At 42.0% G+C, this 18,729-nt stretch overlaps 1 protein-coding gene across 1 annotated transcript in view; it reads left to right on the top strand.

Moving 5' to 3' along the window:
• LHCGR (luteinizing hormone/choriogonadotropin receptor) overlaps nucleotides 1–18,461 on the top strand; it is a gene marked incomplete at its 5' end in the record, with an annotated part of 51,156 nt that extends 32,695 nt beyond the window's left edge. Inside the window, 5 exons of the mRNA XM_084901018.1 lie at nucleotides 2,967–3,035; nucleotides 8,157–8,231; nucleotides 9,515–9,700; nucleotides 12,652–12,732; nucleotides 18,093–18,461. Of these exons, the coding sequence (XP_084757144.1) occupies nucleotides 2,967–3,035; nucleotides 8,157–8,231; nucleotides 9,515–9,700; nucleotides 12,652–12,732; nucleotides 18,093–18,360 (679 nt within the window). The 3' untranslated portion in view covers nucleotides 18,361–18,461. The remainder of the gene's footprint in view (nucleotides 1–2,966; nucleotides 3,036–8,156; nucleotides 8,232–9,514; nucleotides 9,701–12,651; nucleotides 12,733–18,092) is intronic.
• Between the last annotated feature and the right edge of the window lie 268 nt (nucleotides 18,462–18,729).

Below are 18,729 nucleotides of genomic sequence, written 5' to 3'. Positions count from 1 at the left end.
CTATCATTATCACCTCTATTTTCAGATTAGGAAATTGAGACACAGAGAGGTTAAGTAACTTGCCCAAAGTAATTCAGCTCCTAAGTAGTAGACTTGTATTCAAACCCAGGCAGTTGGGTTCAGGGCTTACAGATTTAACTTTGAGGTGGCACTTAGAGCATTATAAACCCCACCAAAAAAAAAAAAAAAAAAGAAGTACAAAATCCCAATATGTATCAAAACTAGGATCATCGGGCCAGCACCTAGAAATGATGGGGAATGGCATCCAGACAGTTTTGCTTTGCCAAAATCAAAGTAGGGACTGTTTCTTCGTTATCCACTACACATGTAGCTTCATCACTTATAAGGCAGAGAAAGCAATAAGGGGACTCAGTTCTGACCAACAGACCATCTGGTGTGCACTATGGAAATGATGAGAACTGTATGATCCTATGACATCCCCTAGGGCAAGGGGTTCTAAAGTGGCATGCCCGGGCTCACTGGGAGAGCTTTCTATAAAAGCACATGCTTCTGGGTGCCACTACCAGAGTCTGATCTATAGATGATTCTGATTCAGTGGATGGAGGAGAAGGTTTTGATAAACACTGATCTAGCCTCTAAGAAATTAAATTTCAAAGAAGTTCAGAAAAGAGACAGGTAGGATTTATTCTTCTAATAGAAATTGCTATAAATAACAAGATACTGCCAAATGACAAGATACTGCTAGAAAATAATATTCTTAGTGTAAAACTTAAAATAAATCCAGTGGGACTAAATGCTAAGGAGGCATGAAGGTTGTTTTTGATTTTACAACAGATATACACCAAGTTCCTATCCCCTCAGATTCTACAATTCAAATGGAGAAGGGAAATTACTGCAAAATTGGCATCCAATAATTGATTACAGAATATGGTTAAAAGCTAGCACATGCAGCTTTAAACTCAGAAGACTCCCAGACAGAAGCACAGGAGATCGGGGGAAGCCAGGAAGGCTGTGGTAGGACAGGGCCTCTGCTCTAACCAGCCTGATGATCAAGCCCCTGCTAGGTAACAGGCAGCATGAGAGGCCTGAGGGTTTTGTGGAAGGAATTAATATCCTCCCCTGTTCTCTTTGAACTTAATCTAATAAGACTTCACGATTATTTCATAACCACTGTATTTTCTGAATTTCAATGTTCAAATAACATGCTTCAACATGAGTCCCACTTCTATATGTTTATATGCTAATTTGTTCCAGGTGTATTGGGGGCTGATGGAAACCACACAAAAAAAATGCACACGTATTACACATATAAACACTACATACATACCGATGAGCTTAAGTAGAAATGCATAAACACTACATACATATACCAAGTGCTTTCAGGTGACAGCCACGTGGAGCGAGAGCAGGTGGAGAATATATCTAAACCCTTTCTCACATCCCATCCCGCAGCCTGTTCCTGACATGGCTGTGCAGCTGCAGCAGCCCCGTAGAGGGAAGATAGGACCCTGCCAGACACAGGAGTTTAATTTTATGTTTTACCACAGCCCTTTCTCACCTGAGTCTTCCATCATTGCTCATGAAGACCTTATACCAATATTTCTACTTAAGCTCATCGGACTATGATTTATAGTAAGAAATTAATCTTCCATAGACTTGTTCATCCATTTCACTTAACATATACTTACTGTACTCATCCTGGGTGCCAGCCACTGTTCTAGATGCAGAGGATTCTGCAAAGAGCAGAAGAGTTTATATTCTGCTGGGGGCGGGGGTAGACAATGAACAAGTATAACATAATTGTGGGTCAGACAGTGGCAAAGCAAAAGAGGAAAAACAAATCAGAGAAGGGGGATGGGGAATGTTGAGATGCTAGGGAAGAGGAAGATGGCAGTTTAAATAGGGCAGCCAGGAAAGGTGAGCCTCCAAATCAAACCCAGCCTGCAGGAAGAGGGAGAAGGGATCAATCATCTCAGGGAAGAAAAATAAAACCAGCAAAACGGATGTGCTAGGAGCCACGAAGTGTTTTCTGGTCCCATTTTTGCCTCCTGTGGGCTTTAGACAAGTTACTTTCCTCTCTGATCCTATTTCCTTCTAGCTAAATGAAGGGGTGTCACTTAATTCTTTTCAAGTTCTCTTCTGATTCCAGCATTCCCCAGCACTGATCTGTGTTCTAAAAAGCCTCCCTTATTCTGGACAGACGTGTGTGTGTGTGTGTGTGTGTGTGTGTGTGTGTGTGTGTGTGTATTTATCTGTATATAACATACAAAAATTATGGAACAAAATTTCACAAACAACACTACCCTAATTGCATCCAAAATACACTAATATTTTCCATTCTGTCCTAATCACCTCTATATTCTTCTTTAAGTGCTGATTGCACCCAACTATATTGATTTCATTATCCACTAATGGTTCTTCAAGAACTGTTTACAGACATTGAAATCTTATTGGTTGTGGAGCCAGATGTGATATCAAAACCTACACTCATCCCAGAAAAAGGACAGCTCGCTCAGCACAGGAGGCTTCCTCTGCCCTGAGCTTTCAGCAGCCCAGAAAGCCCCAGTGCACACACAGGCCTGCACAACCGCGGGCAAGATCTGAGTGTTAGTCAGACAGGTTTGGCCTCAAATCCCAGTTCTGCCACTGCTTTCTTTGATCTTCTGCAAGCTGCACAACACTGAGGCTTAGGTTTCCTATCAGGATAATGGAAATGACAATGAAGATTAAATCATATAATATACATACAACGGCTGGCTAAGTATCTGATACTTAATAAACATTTAAACCTGGTGGTGGTGAAGATTGTAACGGTGGAGGTAGAGGCAAACTGGAGCAAAAAATAAAACTTCGTTTTACCAGGCGCTTAGGATCTAAAACGTTAGTGAAACACAGCTAGACATGTGAATGCCAATAACCATCTTAGCAATAAACATCACAGGTGGAAGGATGTGTGATTCCAAACCGCTTCTTTCGATCCTAAACCCTCTCTCTTCCCTCTTCAGCAAACTGTATGGAAATGGGTTTGAAGAAATACAAAGTCATGCATTCAATGGGACGACACTGATTTCCCTGTAAGTACGCCCATTTCCACAGCTCATGAATAAAAATGATATCTTACTCTGGCTACCAGACCACATTCAATCTTCAGCAACTAACTCGGGACAAAAATAAACTTTCAAGTGGCTAGTCCTCAGTGTTTCATGCATGTTACTAGGCAACTGGCTGGCTGGAAACCCCAGAGCACCCTGATTTCAAAGATAGATGCAGCCGGAATACATTGAAGTTGACAGCTTGCTGAAATATTCAACACCCTACTTTAGGTGCCGCCGTCTCTCAGCCTCCCTCTTAGCCCCCGTGCTCAGGTTGAGGGTGTGTTAGAGGCAGCATGATTTCAGCAAAGAAATTCTTCCCACTGGCCCCACTGCAGAGAAATCGGGTAACGCCATTTACCAGCTAATCAGCCATAGCAGACGCACTCCGCGTCCCATCTCCCTACTGCTGGGGGTGGGAGGTGGGCGAGGGGAGGGAATAGGCTGCTCATTTTCCACCAGGTGAGGGAGCCAATAACATTCACCACACCCTACTTGAGTCCCAAGTGTTAACAGCTTTTATTTTATTTTTAAAATTTTATTCATTTTTATTGATTTCATAGAGGAATGGAGAGGGGGTGAGAGAGAGAGAGAGAAATACCAATGATGAGAGAGAATCACTGGCTAGCTTCCTCTTGCTCCCAGTAGGGATCAAGCCCACAACCCAGGCATATGCCCTGACCAGGAATCAAAATGCTCAACCGCTGAGCCACACCAGGCCTGGCCCCACTGTTAGAAGCTTTTAAATCAAGGGGAGCATCCCAAACAATTGGTTCTTTCATTGTTCTCAACCTCTTTCTTTGTAAGGCTCCTTTTCTATTAGAGTGGTTCATGCGCAAAGCTTGCCAGGCAAAAGCTGTTTGAACCCTAACAGGACAAGGTGACTGATGATCACACTACAGCTGTGTATAATAAAAACTAAGAGCGCATGAAAACCCCAACTATAGTAAAATTAAGGAAAATAGATGAAAAAATACTTTTTAAATAAGTAGATCATATAAAATCTAGTCTACACCAGTGCTTCTCAAACTTTAACACACACAAGAATAATGTGAAACTTGTTAAAACACAGATTCCTGAGCCTGATTCCCAGAGACATTCATCCAATGGGTCTAGGATAGGGATTATGAATTTGCAATTTTAGCAAACTCTCAGTAGATGCTGATGCTGCCGGTCTGAAGTTGAGGAGCATAAGTCTACATAATATATTTACTTTAATAATAGATATTAATCAAAGACCCTCTTATATAGATACCATGCTACATAACTTGGTGGCTAAGAGAACAGACCTAAGTGTCCCTGACTGGACTCTCTATTCAATCCCACTATTTATCAGCTACCTTGGAGAAGTTACTCAACCTATTTAAGATACAGTGTTCTCATCCATAAAATGGAGCCACTAATAGGCTTGTTTTGAGGATACCCACCCCTGAAAATGAAAAGGTCTGTTTTGTATCCTCAGTACTTAAAACAGTGCCTAGCACAGAGTATGTGCTCAATTATTAATTATTTATTACATCACATAATTATCAGTGAGTAAATAATAATTAAAATTAAATTTTTATGCTTTTAGGATAGGTCTGGCACATTCTAAGTATTCAAGAAACAGCAGCTTTTTAAAAGTTATCCTTCCTATCATGGTTTAAATTTCCCATCATTTTCTTCTTGACTTGAATTTAATGAAGGGTCCACTCTGGCCAATACAATCTGTTTCTGCCAAATCTAAATTAGAGGCCTATCCTCTCTTGGCACAGTGCTCTTAGATGCCTCATTCAATTATTCACTCAACAAGTGTGTGCCACATATCAGCTATGTTGAAGGGAACATGTTATATTTTCAGAGGAAATGAGCATGAATAAATCTGATGTTTGCCCCAAAGAAGCCTAAAGCCTAGGAAGAGGCATCTCCAAATGGTATGCAAACTGTACACTAAGTAGTAACTGAAACAGAAGACATGGAGAAGGAAACCGGAGAAAGCCTTGTGAGGTAGACTTTAAGCTGGGCCCAAGAGAGGCAAAGACAGAAGGAAAATGCATTCTAGGCCGAGGACAACAAAAAGAATGGCCCAGGAGAGGAAGTAGGAGATGTGTTCAGAGACCAGCAAATAGAAGCTTTTAGAAAGTTCTGATTGTGAGTGGACACAGTAGGAAGTGCCTTAGATGCCAGAGAAAAGAATTTGGACTCTGTTCTGTAGGAGAACCTGTTGAAAGTTCTGGGATGGGAGTGTGAGAGGGGAGCTCTGAGAGGGTCATCTGTTAGCAGGAAGGACACAGGGTGGAAAGGGTAAGCTCAGAACTAGAGACACAGACATCACGGTTATCCGAAGAGAGGGGGCTTGTGGCTGAGGTCACCTACCCAAGGGGGGAAATAAGGGGACTGAATATAAAACTGGAGGAACAAGACATAAGGAAGAGAAGCCAAACCAAAACAACCAGGTGGGAGGAAACCAGTGGAGTACACCTTGGGAGGTCAGATAGGACTTCAGGAGGGAGGGCTCGGTCAGCAGTCTCTGCTGCTTCAGAGATGCCAGAATGGGTGTGGACCTCGAATAATAAAACCAGTGAAGGTTCTAAGTCCCCCATACTTCATGGTTGGGAGAAAGAGGAAAGTAAGAGCAGGAATAAATGTCATTCATTTACTCATTCAAAAAGCATTTATTAAGCATCACCAATATAATAGGCACTTTGTGAAGTGCTGGATTGCAAGGTAGAGTGAAAACATTCCCTGTCCTCCTGAAGTTTCTGTTCTAGCATAAGAAACAGACAAAAAGGGAGAAATTTAATTTCTTGTAGGTAGTGATTTATACTCTGAAGAAAATAACCTATCGCTGAGCTCTGCGAGAGTACAGAGGGCACCTGACTGTAGGCTGGGGGATAGAGCCACGGAGAACATGATATTTAGGCTGAGCCTAAAAGATGGCAAGGAGTCCACCATGGCAATAGCAAGGAAAGTGTGTTACAGAAAGCAGCAGCATATGCAAAGGTCCTGAGTTGGGAAAGAAATGAAATTTCTAAGCTCCAGGAAGTTCAAGGAGGCTGGTGAGGCTGGAGAGTCATCTGCAAGGGGAAGACTGGTGTGCGATAAACCTGGAGGTGAAGCAGGAGCGAATCATGCAGAGCGGAGGGGCTATGGAAAGAAGTCTGAATTCTCTCCTAAGAACAAGAAGACCCATTGAAAGATTTAATCACAAAAGGAGGAGGAGATTTCAAAACTGTTAAGAAAAGTTCCAAACTCTACATTCAGCCCAAGGTCTGACACCTTCCCCATTAATAGGCCTGTCCAAAGGTGTTCAGAATGACACCAAAGCTCTGTCAAGTTCTCAAGCGCACTACTTACTAAGGCAGGACAGGGTGGAGAGGAGCAGTATTGGAAGGTTGTTCTCAGACACCTCCAGGGGCCTGAGAGTCAGGCCACCTCATTCCCAGAGCACCATGTTAGGAAAGCTTTGGGTTGAGTTTGGGGGTTCCCCACTCTGCTTCAAAAGGTCATGCTGACTGTGCTTCTCACAACAGGAGGACCAGGTCGCCTGGGAGAGTTCCCAAAAGTGACCTCCAGAAAAACGTGGTCGATGAATTTGATTTACTTTTGACCAAGTTCCACAATGCAGTTATCGGTATACAGAAAGATGTGAATTTTAGTGAAACATGCAAGATGCTTTCATGAAATTTGAAAAATTAATTGGACCTGGCTGACATGAGAATTACTTGCTCACAGAGTTCAGTTTCAACAATTTGTGACCAGAACTGAACATAATTAAAGCAAACCAAATCAGGAAGAACTTATGGAAGCTCAGGAAGGAAAGCCTCTTTTGATTTAGATTTTAAACAGCAACTGGCTCTGACAGCCTCATCTTTTGAAAGTGGAAATATACCCAGGCAAGGGGATGATGTGGGACTGACGGGTGCCTTCTGATGAAAGGGCTGAGGGATTCCAAGGAGCACACTTAGTAGAAGCACTTAGAAAACAGCTACCCAGGGAGGGAGATGCAAGGGCTCTTGCATGGAGACATGCGCAGATGCTGGAGAAGATGGAATGCTGTGAGATGTGCCAGGTAACTGCCTAGCCATCCTGCAGGGGAGAGGCTGGGTGTTGGAGCATCTGTTCTGCATGTAACGCTGTACCACGAAGCAGAAGAATCCTGTTCCCATGCTCGCAATCACCACACCAACAGTGGATGTCCACTGTGCCCCCTGCCCAGGGATTCCAGAACGCTCTTTGAGTCCCCACCCTTCTCTTTAGGAAGAAAGTGCTGAAAAGAAGGCTGGCAAGATAGAGCCCAGAGGCTCCTCTCCCAGCTCCCTTGTCTACGTAGAGAAGGGCCTGTGGTTGGAGCCCAGCCTCAGGGCCCAGACAGGAGGCTACTCTGCAGGACAAGCCTGGAGTATTCCTGAGAGTTCACACTGAGCTGCTTTGAATTAAAGGGAACAGAAGCCCTCAGGTAGCCTCTGCCTTAGCAACTCTGGGCTTCTGCCACAGGCAAGAGCAGTGGCCCTGAATCCTTCTGTTTCCATAATATGCACACCTGGTTATGATCACATACTCACACAGACCAGCAGGGCTCCCAAGTAATTTTCTCCACAGCCTGTACTTCCATCCTTTCTCACCTACTTAGAAATACATATTTGGGGGTGGAAAAAGTGCAATTAGCATGATAAAAGGGGTGGCATGGAATGAACCCTATTTTTTTTTTTTCTTTTTAAGGAAAGTATTTGCAAACCTGAGTATATCTCTAGTAAATTTTGAGACCTCCGAGGTCAGGGCATGAGAGCCTTGATCCAGGGCAGGCTGCACTTCACCCTCCAGCCCTGAACACTGGAGCAGCACTCTCCTCCTCCCAGCTGTGACAGTAATGGCCCATAACCCCAGGGCTCTTTAAGTTGTAGGACAAAAGGTTCCAGCCAGTAGGAGAAATCACAGGGGAAAGGCGGGGTCAAACACACAATTTCACAGTTTTGCCAAGATTAGCATGTTTTTCTCCCACTTCACCCGGAACCCTTGAACCCTGAGCACCAGGCACAGGCTGGCCCAAGCAGGGGTGCACACAGCTGTGACAGGTTACACAGGAGGTGCAGACTCCACTGAGGACACTGTCCTTCCCCACAGGGAGCTGAAGGGAAACGCACACCTGACGAAGATGCACCACGGAGCCTTCCAGGGGGCCACGGGGCCCAATATCTTGTGAGTACATCTCTTCCTTCCCAAGGAGCTGTTCTCATTATGCCTGAGGATTTAAGAGGTGTCTATAAGAATTCCTTCCACCCACGCCCCCAACATATTTTCTCTTCCAGTCTGTCACTGAGACTGAAAATCCATTATCAAAGATCCACTCCTTTGTAATGAGACCTTGTCATTTCTAGAATCCCAATTTAAAATATATTCCCCCAACACACACACCACCACCACCACCACCACCACTACCACCACCACAAGGCCTACAGAGTCATGTGCTCAATCCCTAACAAATCTGTATATCACTAGGTAACTCTATAAAGCAGAATAAGAACACTGGTACCTAAACTGATAAGGACACAAAAGCAGCAAAAGTCTGCAGTCCCTGAGGCAGGTCTCCTGCCTTGATTGTTCCACCAAGGCCAACACTAGACATCATTCCCTGTTGTCAAGTTCTCCTGTCCATCCATCACCTATTGATCCCCTCCCATGTATTGGGGAAGTTTTCTGAGTGGGTTGGGGCGTGGGGGGGGAGGGGTCGGGCTGTGCTCGGAAGAGTTCATGGGTCAGCAGCAGCAGCCTCTTAGACCATGGGCAGAGTTTTTAAATTTCCACTGACTGCTCTTCCTCCTCACATTTAACTTGATCAGTTTCCTTGGACATTGCCTCATCTAGAAAAATCAGGGAGTTCAGGACCTTGTTTACAAAGCCTGAGCTCTCCTCACAGCTCTGCCTGCATGGCCGCTTGCTTTGGATTGATGAAGCCAGGTTGCCTTTAGAGGACGTGCATTCTGCTTCCCAGGTAGACGATGGCTCATGCCACACAGCAGCTCTGAACAGCGTAGCCAGCCTGTGCTTCATGAAAACCTACCCTGCAGAGCTTGATCAGCCAGAGACCAAGGCATCTGAAGCTCTATCTCCCCTGGGGTAGAGCACTAAAGCTGATGTCACCACATGTGCCTGCTGCTTCATAAAGCAGGTAGTTGTTTCACTTTTGCTAAGTGGAAAGAGGTAGAGGGGGGAGAGATGGAGAAATGCTAATGAATGCATGACAGGTACAAGGAGTTATACTCAACCTTAACAAGAATAATAGAGTGCGTAAGAAAAAAACACAGCATAGCTTTTTTGAATTTAGATCTTAATGAGGGTAACTGAAATGGAAAATTCGGGGAAGGCGAGACGGAGAAAACTTTCCTCACTTCTAGAATGAGGCTATTGTTCAGAGGAGGTTTCAATGAATCAAATGTATCATATAAATAAATAAAAAAGCCTTTCTCCCTTTTATTGTTCAGGGATATTTCTTCCACCAAACTGCAGGCCCTGCCTAGCTATGGGCTGGAGTCCATTCAGACGCTAATTGCCACCTCATCCTATTCTCTAAAAAAATTGCCATCAAGAGAAAAATTTACCAATCTCCTGGATGCTGTATTGACTTACCCCAGCCACTGCTGTGCTTTTAGAAACTTGCCAACAAAAGAGTAAGTAAAAAACAATAAGTAAAGCCTGCCAAGCTGTGGCAGCAGCTTAGACATCAAAACACAACTGGTGGAGGGCTCCCTGCCCTTTCACTCCCTGCCTTCTAGGCCATTTTCAGAGAGACAAGAAGAAAATGAACCATCCTGCTTCCTCCTGAAAACCAATTCCAAAGAGTCACTTCACCCTGCAGCTAGAGACCTCTGAACTCCATTCTGAGTTAATTGAATTACAGTCTTAAATTATTAGGTTATCATAGCAGCTGCAAAATGGATACATAACTGACATTTTAAAGATCAATTAGCTCTAATCCTTATCAGAACCAATAATTCCTTAAGAGGTGGGGAAGTAGCCTCAAGAGGATAAATTTTAATGTCTTCCTCTTTAATAAAAGATAGACAAAATCCCCACAGAAAGTTTTTAAGCTATTTCTCTCGCAGCAGCAGACCATCTTGTTTCCGAACAGAATCCTAGCTCCCTAAGGACCAGCTTAGGGAACAAAAAAAGCCCAAACTCCTGGCTGCTTTGTGTCCAGTGAGGGGCATCTTACTACTTCAGCTGACTCACTTCAGTGCAGAATGGAATGGCAGGGTGTGCAGAATTTCATTCTTTCCTTAAAGCACTGTTTTCCAAACCCTTTTTTTTTTTTTTTACTGAGATGCATAGAAAATACCTTCTTTACATTGTAACCCAGCACACATCGCATATGTAACAAAACAAAGCTTAACTTTTCACATGTGACACGCTTCTGATGTTTTCTTGCCTATTTTTTTAGTCTGCTTTGTTCCGTGGTTGGTTGTGTGTTTGAGGGGGCTCTGGGTGCACAAAGACAGCAGGGCTCACGCAAGGCTCCCTGAGGAAGGGACTTCCGCTGAGCCTTGAAGAACAGGTAGAAGTTGGCTAGACAGGTGTGGGGGAAAGCATGCCAAAAAGACAAAACAGTTCCTGTGAAGGCACAAAGGCAATAGACAATAGGATGCAAGTCATTCAGAAAAACTGGGACAGGAAGACTTCTGGGTACACGGAGGAAGGTGAATAGGAAATGGGGGCAAAGTGAGCCATGACAAGGCTCTGAGTGCCAGGCCAAGTTGTTTTGAGGATGGGAAACCACTGAAAAATTTAAAGCAAAATTACTCAGACTTCCTTTTATCAAGTATCACTCTGGCAGCAGGATGGAGTATGGGTTGGAAGTGAGCAAAGCTGGTGAGAGGCCAACTAGAAGAACAGTACAGACAGTGGTTTATGATAAAGCTGACTCTGCACACCACTTTTGTGACAAAGGTTGTTGTCACAACCTTTCTGAAATTACTGGCAATACTTTAGTTCACGTGTGTGTTTGTGTTTCCCAAGTAGATGAAAGAGACTACTTCTAGGTATAAAAGGGGGGAGTGGATTATGCAATTGTGGACCAGTATCAAAGTACAATGGGAATGTAGTCACACAGGGGTTGACTTGAGTGGAATTAACTTGACTCCTTCCGTGACCCTAAAGCTTGAAACCTTGGATGCTGATGAGGATGAAAAGCCTGAAGCTGGGCCAGTGGATGTTTGTGCAATCTCTGATGACCCTCTGCCCTGCAGCTGTTAAGTCTGGATAATGCTCACAGCTGCCTGGGCAAAGGGCCCCAAAAACTTCCTTGGTATCTATGATTAAAATTTCAAAAAAGATAGACAGAACCCACTGCTATTATCTGAAGGACAAGAACAACCACATTTCATGTTAACTGAAGACTAGTACACACAGAACCTCTTAGAGTCAGATTAGAGCCAGCACACAACTCACGCGCGCGGACACACACACACACACACACACACACACACACATTTTATTCAAATTTCAGGATGTATAATCCTCACCCCAAATGACAAGCTAATTATTTTTAAAATGAGTCCAGTGGCTGAAACCAGTTTGGCTCAGTGGATAGAGCGTCGGTCTGTGGACTGAAAGGTCCCAGGTTCGATTCCGGTCAAGGGCATGTACCTTGGTTGCAGGCACATCCCCAGTGGGGGGTATGCAGGAGGCAGCTGATCGATAATTCTCTCTCATTGATGTTTCTAGCTCTCTATCCCTCTCCCTTCCTCTCTGTAAAAAAATCAATAAAATATATATTTTTAAAAATAAATAAAATGAGTCCAGTGGGTAAAATAGTTCCGATATACTCTCCATTTTCCTGATTCTATACAGTCATTCCTAAAAGAACCTGTCCTGCCAATATTGGGAAGGATAGTGTATAGAAATGCCCAGTTCGGATTGCCTCATATCTCCTTCCTCCTTAGGGAAGATTGAGGTTCTCAAAGCCTGCTGTAATTCTTCTATTTCTTTCTCAACTTTTCCTTTGTTCCTACCTTTGGTTTCATTTCAAGAATATAAGCATATATGCCTTCTTTAATTCTTTGCCTTCACTCTCTCCCCCCTTCTATTGGCCAAAGTGCTAAAAGAGAAAGATGAAGGAAAAAGAAGCACCTACATACACTCCTGGGGGAGAGGGGAGCAGAAAATCCACATAATGTCAGGTGCAGAAGCTTCAAACCCTTAAAAATGAGATTCCCAGTTACAGTTCAAAGCCATGAACTCTGAAGGGTTATTTGTTCATCAAGGTCAACGCAGTGAGGAGAGTGATAAGAAGCAAACCTTAATATACCATAAAGGCAGCTTTTATTGAGCACTGAAAAAAACTGTGATTCAATCTGACAAATGTTTAAGTTTTTTCCTCTTCAGAGCCCACACGAAACACTTAGTATTCAAGCATTTCATCAAAGCTGGAGGCACTCTAATGACAATTCAGAAGCCTCTGCTCTCTCTCCAGGAAGCGATTCAGCTAGGACAATAGTGCAGAACATGAAGCTGGTATAATGGGCAAGGAATTTAGATGAACAAAGCATAAATAGGCATGACCAGATTTAGTTTGAAGATCAAAAGCTCAACTGGTATTTTTTTTCCACCTCTTCTCTTTCAGGCAGAATTTTTCATTTTCCATTTTTGAAAACGTTTCTAAACAATGTGAAAACACAGCAAGGAAACCAAATAATGAAACCCTGTAAGTATTTGCATGCGAAGAAACTCAGAAGCCCTATCTCATTCTGCGTGTCCCTTATTAGTATTATCAGTGTAACAATTTTCTTTCGATAAAAGTCCTGGTTGGGGGGATGTTTGCAAAGCATTTTAAAATAACTTTAAAATGAGAACTTTTATTTGTAAGTGGCATCCAGTTGATCAGGTATCTCATTCAACTGGTTAAAAGAAAAACCTCTCTAAATAAGTACCTACATGTTCATTCTACAATTATATTAAATTCTCAGAACTCCAAATTTTATTTGCATGTATTTTAATGTCATAAGGGCTTGTTTAAATGAAAACTTAGTTCACTAGGAATTTTCTCTAGTCATATGGTCAGTATCCCAGCAAGATCAACCAATGGCAGATATGGCTTCTAGAAGTAACCACTTCCTTCCAAGAGACCAAGGCCACTTTGACCACTCCACTCTGGAGCTTAATGTTATTCAACCTCAATGCCATCACTAGCATACACTGGATAGGATCTGAGTTATCATTCTATTGATTTTTTTTAAACATTTTCCTGGCTGCCTTGGAATTTCACATGCCTTCAAATGTAAACAAGCGTGCTTCAGAAGATAACCCCAGGGTCCCCAGGCCACATCTACTGTGATTTAGAAGTTTGATCATTCCCCCATGTGTCCTTCAGGCTCTAAAACCAGATGTCCTTCTAAGATATCTTGCCAATTTCCTGACCCTTTTCTACATCTTCCCGCCCCCCCCCCCTTCTTTTCCACTCTCAATCTGCACGTATAGGCAGCAGGGTAGTGTGATGGAAGAACCCTGGGCCTCGTCACTCCTCAGAGTTGGATGTGAATCTTTGGCAGTAATGTTCCTGTTAACGCTGAGTATTCCTGGACAAGAGTTATGTTTTGGGGGGCCTTTCTTCATCTGTAAGGGACAGCAGAAGCACCATTTGACTTTGAGAACTTTGAGAGTGAAGGGAGTTGAAGAATGTGACAGCATCCAGGGTACATTATAAAAGACACCGACTCCTTTTCTTGTTCTTTTAACTAGGTCTGTCACCATCTGGCCTCCAATGTTTCTTTTGCTCACCCTTCCTACTCTTCCCTCTTGATAGTCTCCCTATGCGTCACCTTCCACATTAATTTTTTTTTGGAATTGCATGGCTTTTTCCTCATCAACAGGAAACCACTTCTGGGTACAGCCAATGGTAGCACCAAGGGATGGTTTGGGGAGGGGAAACTTTAGCTCATTCTCAATAGTCCTCATTGCTCCCCCCCCTCCCCCCCCACTGCAAGCCTTCCCAAATGAGCCTTCCCAAATCTCATTTGCTAGCACTGCTTTAAAACAAGTCCCCTAATCTCCAGCATCCCCAAAACTACCTGAAATTAATGTCATTTAAAAATATGTACTTCCTGCAAAAACATTTTTATGATAAATCCCCGTTCTCCCTTTCCCACCGGATTCCTGCCATTCCTAAGACCCTGGAGTTTAGGATTTCTAGAGCCAGCCACTAAGCCTTACCTGCTCTCCCAGGATAAAAAGGTGTGCTTATTGTTATGACTGGCCCTCTGTTCTACAGCTCCATCTCTGCTCCTCCTTCCTCTGACTCAATATCGCTAAGCCCATCCAAATCCATTCACATTCCCTCCATAAGCTTCAGTACTTAACACAGCTCCTTGCTGAGTTTTGTCAATAAGCACGATGCTGCCCTCAGGAGCCATCCCAGGACACAAATGTAAGTAGCAGCAGAGGCGTATTTGGTCTGAAGATAAATCACCAAGGAGAATATTGCTAGACATAGGCCCAGTAGTGAAAAAAAAAAATGGTCAAAGGACCAGGGGAGTAAGAGAATTAATGTGCCTGGCCTTTTATTAATATTAAATATATTCAGAATTTTTGGAAGTTTTCTAAAAGCTGAAGCAGTTTTATTAAGGGATAAGGAAATTAAGGCAGCAATCGTTTGAAAGTTTACACTTGATTTAATACAGACTTTTATTTTGTAGGAATCATCCAGGGAACTCGCTTAAAATGCAGATTCCTGGGCTCTGTCCCTAGAATGTTTGATTCTGGATCTGAAGCCAGGAATCTGTATTTTACAAACACCCTGCTGATTCTGATGGAAGTAGTTCAAGGACCACACTTTGAAAAAGGCTGACTGAGAGCTGGTGAAGTAGAGGAAAGGGCCCTGAAATGTGGGTATGCAGACCTCGTGTTGCCACAGATGCCTAGTGCTGGGGATCTTAGGCAAGCCACTAACCACCTTTAATCCTGGTTTCCTTAACAATAAAATGAGGGGGTCAATGAGGTGGTCTTAGGGATCTTCCTAATGCTAAGAAATAACCTATTTTCTTTAACCATACTTTATAACCCCCTCTTTAAAGATTAAAAAGATAGGTAATTACATTGATGTGCATGAATTGAGGGCTTACAATTAATAATGAAACATATGAGGTTCCTTTGCAGTCTTCTGTGCACAGCAGCAGCCCTTCTATGAATTCTGGCACCTTTCTAAAGTCCTGGGTCATAGATTTTTCTTTTTTAAAATCTGTGTTCTTTCATTTAAGTAATTGTGTTGCTCAAATCTATCACTCCATCCACTCACTGAATTAGGTACACACTTACTTATATGGGACATAAGAAGCTACATTTTGAAGGTAGAGAAAAATGCTTGTTTAATGTGTGAGGAACCCTCAGGTGAGATACATAATTGTAATGGCCCTGACAGGAAAAAAAATATATGACTAATTCTCCAGCTCCCAAGATTATAGCAGCTGACTGTGAGCAAAGAGAAAATTTGTTGAGCCTACATGCATCATACTGTAGTCCCTGCTTCCTCTCAGAGTGAGGATCACTCTGGTTTATTCATTGCACACACATTACTGAATGGATACTCAGAGCCAAAATTGTGTGAGGCGATGAGATTCCAGAAATAAATAAAACCTAGTCCCCTGCCATCAAGCAACTAATAAACTATTAAACGCATCACTGCATAATGGCAATGTGGTTTGATAATTACAATAGTATCTAAGAGGGAGAGAAGGGGTAATAAGCTCCTTGGAGGTGTAGAATCAAGAAAATCATAGAGCCTAACTTTAAGGATGAGAAGGAATTCACCAGAGAAATGAGAGGGAAGGGAAGAAGAAGAAACAGCACATATGTACATAGACAGAATGAAACAGAACTTATTCTGAAAGCCACTAGTCACTTCATGAGACCAAAAGGACAACTGCACAGGGATTTGTGAGTTAATTATAAGAATCTCTAATATCCACTGAACACTTAATACATGTCAGGATTTATTCTAGACATTCCACGTGTGTCCCTGCATTTAATCCTTAGCATGATCCTACCAAAAAAGATATGATTATTGCCCTATTTGGCAAATTTGTTTTCTAAAGAAAATCGTCCTCTGTAAACAACTTCATTAAGTCTTTGCATCAATGTACTAGGTATACCGGTTAATAATGCAGATTTTGTAATCAAAGAAAACACAATCATTTCAAGAGAAACATCAAAAGAGCTTTATTCAAAGTAATGTCCATCACTAGCTACACATTTCCCCATCTTTCATGTAATCTGTGGATACCGTCCCAATAGAAGTTTTCTTGTTTTGAGGCAAACCATTCAGAGACCAAATTTTCCATTTCTTCCTACATTTTGAAGTGCTGCTCAGAAAGTGCCTGTGCCAGTAATCAGAAAAAGTGGTAATCTGAAGGAGCAAGGTCTGGTGAATAAGGCGGGTGGGTTAATACTTCCCAGGCAAGATCTTTTAATGTGTCTTTAACTGGTTTTGAAGTGTGTGATAATGCGTTATCATGAAGCAAAATTACTTTGCTATGTCTTCTGGCCCATTCTGGTCGTTTCATGATAAAAGTGTGGTTCAAATTGATTATTTGTTGTTGGAAGCAATCAGTATTAATTGTTTCACCTGGTTTTAGAAGCTCATAATACACCACACCTTCCTGATCCCACCAAACACAGAGCATTATCTTCTTTCAGAAGCAATTTGGCCTTACAGTCGATGTTGATGGTTGACTTGGATCAATCCATGATTTTTTGCATTTGGAATATTCAAAATAAATCCACCTTTCATCGCCAGTAACATTTCGATGCATAAAAGACTTGCTTTTGTGCCACTGAAACATTTTTCTTATAGTTTTTCAATTTTCCATTTGTTTTTTGTTCAGCTGATGTGGCACCCATTTTCCTTCCTTTAAAATCTTTCCCATTGCTTATAAATGATCGGAAATTGTTTGCTGAGCAACGTATAATCTTTCTGCAAGTTGTTTTTTAATTTGACACGCATCTTCATCCAATAATGCTTGTAACTGTTGGTCTTCAAATTTTCCAGTTGACCTAGATGTCCTTTGACTTTCACATCAAAATCATCACTTTTAAAGCATTTATACCAGCATTCACAAGTATCTTGAGATGGAGCATGTTCACCATAAGCTTCCCAGAGTATATGATAACTTTCAGCAGCACTTTTCTTCAAAATAATGAATTAAAACTTCCCAAAAATGCTCTGTAGCATAAAATTGGACATTTTCAAAAATAAAAATATCTATGATGCTAGAACCTTCAGAAAATTTGATATATGAAGTTTTGAAGCTTATTGTCAATACAACAAAATAGCATACATATCAAATCACATATATATCAACATATGTGTAACTCCATTTATTGAAAAAAATATGCATTAATCAGTATACCTAGTATTATATATATATATATGGTTTTTTATTTCCTTCTTAAGGAACACCTACATCAATTCAGAGTTCTCAGATAATTTAACAAATAAATGTAAGACTAATATTGTTGTGGCTTTGTTTCCTTTTATTTCTTAGGCTGTAAAAAAACAGTAAGAATTATTGTTTAATTTTTTTAAATAATCATCATCATAAAAAATCCCTTAAGTTTACATTGAGCCTAAATATTCTTCTTGCAGTTATTCTGCCATCTTTGCTGAGAGTGAACTGAGTGGCTGGGATTATGACTATGGTTTCTGCTCACCCAAGACAGTCCGATGTGCTCCTGAACCAGATGCTTTTAATCCCTGTGAAGATATTATGGGCTATGTATTCCTTAGGGTCCTGATTTGGCTGATTAATATCCTAGCCATCATGGGAAACATGACTGTCCTCTTTGTTCTCCTAACCAGTCATTATAAACTGACAGTGCCCCGTTTTCTCATGTGCAATCTCTCCTTTGCAGACTTTTGCATGGGGCTCTATCTGCTGCTCATTGCTTCAGTTGACTCCCAGACCAAAAGCCAGTATTATAACTATGCCATAGACTGGCAGACAGGAAGTGGGTGTGGAGCTGCTGGCTTTTTCACTGTATTTGCAAGTGAACTTTCTGTCTACACCCTCACAGTCATCACACTAGAAAGATGGCACACCATCACCTATGCTGTTCAGCTGGACCAAAGGCTACGATTAAGACACGCCATTCCGATTATGCTTGGAGGATGGTTCTTTTCTACTCTAATTGCCATGATGCCCCTTGTAGGTGTCAGCAATTACATGAAGGTCAGCATTTGCCTCCCTATGGATGTGGAAACCACTCTCTCACAAGTCTACATATTAACCATTTTGATTCTCAATGTGGTGGCCTTCATCATCATTTGTGCTTGCTACATTAAAATTTATTTTACTGTTCAAAATCCAGAGCTGATGGCTACCAACAAAGATACAAAGGTTGCTAAGAAAATGGCAATTCTCATCTTCACCGACTTCACCTGCATGGCACCGATCTCTTTTTTTGCCATCTCAGCTGCTTTCAAAATGCCCCTTATCACAGTAACCAACTCTAAAGTTTTACTGGTTCTTTTTTATCCAGTCAATTCTTGTGCCAATCCATTTCTGTATGCGATTTTCACAAAGGCATTCCGAAGGGATTTCTTTCTGTTGCTGAGCAAATTTGGCTGCTGTAAACATCGGGCTGAACTTTATAGAAGGAAGGATTTTTCAGCTTATATCTCCAACTGCAAAAATGGCTTCATTGGATCAAA

Source organism: Pipistrellus hanaki (genome assembly GCF_964339955.1).
Source record: "Pipistrellus hanaki genome assembly, chromosome: 12".
NCBI classification, from domain to species: Eukaryota; Metazoa; Chordata; class Mammalia; order Chiroptera; family Vespertilionidae; genus Pipistrellus; species Pipistrellus hanaki.
This window is presented reverse-complemented; position numbering and strand designations above follow the sequence as displayed.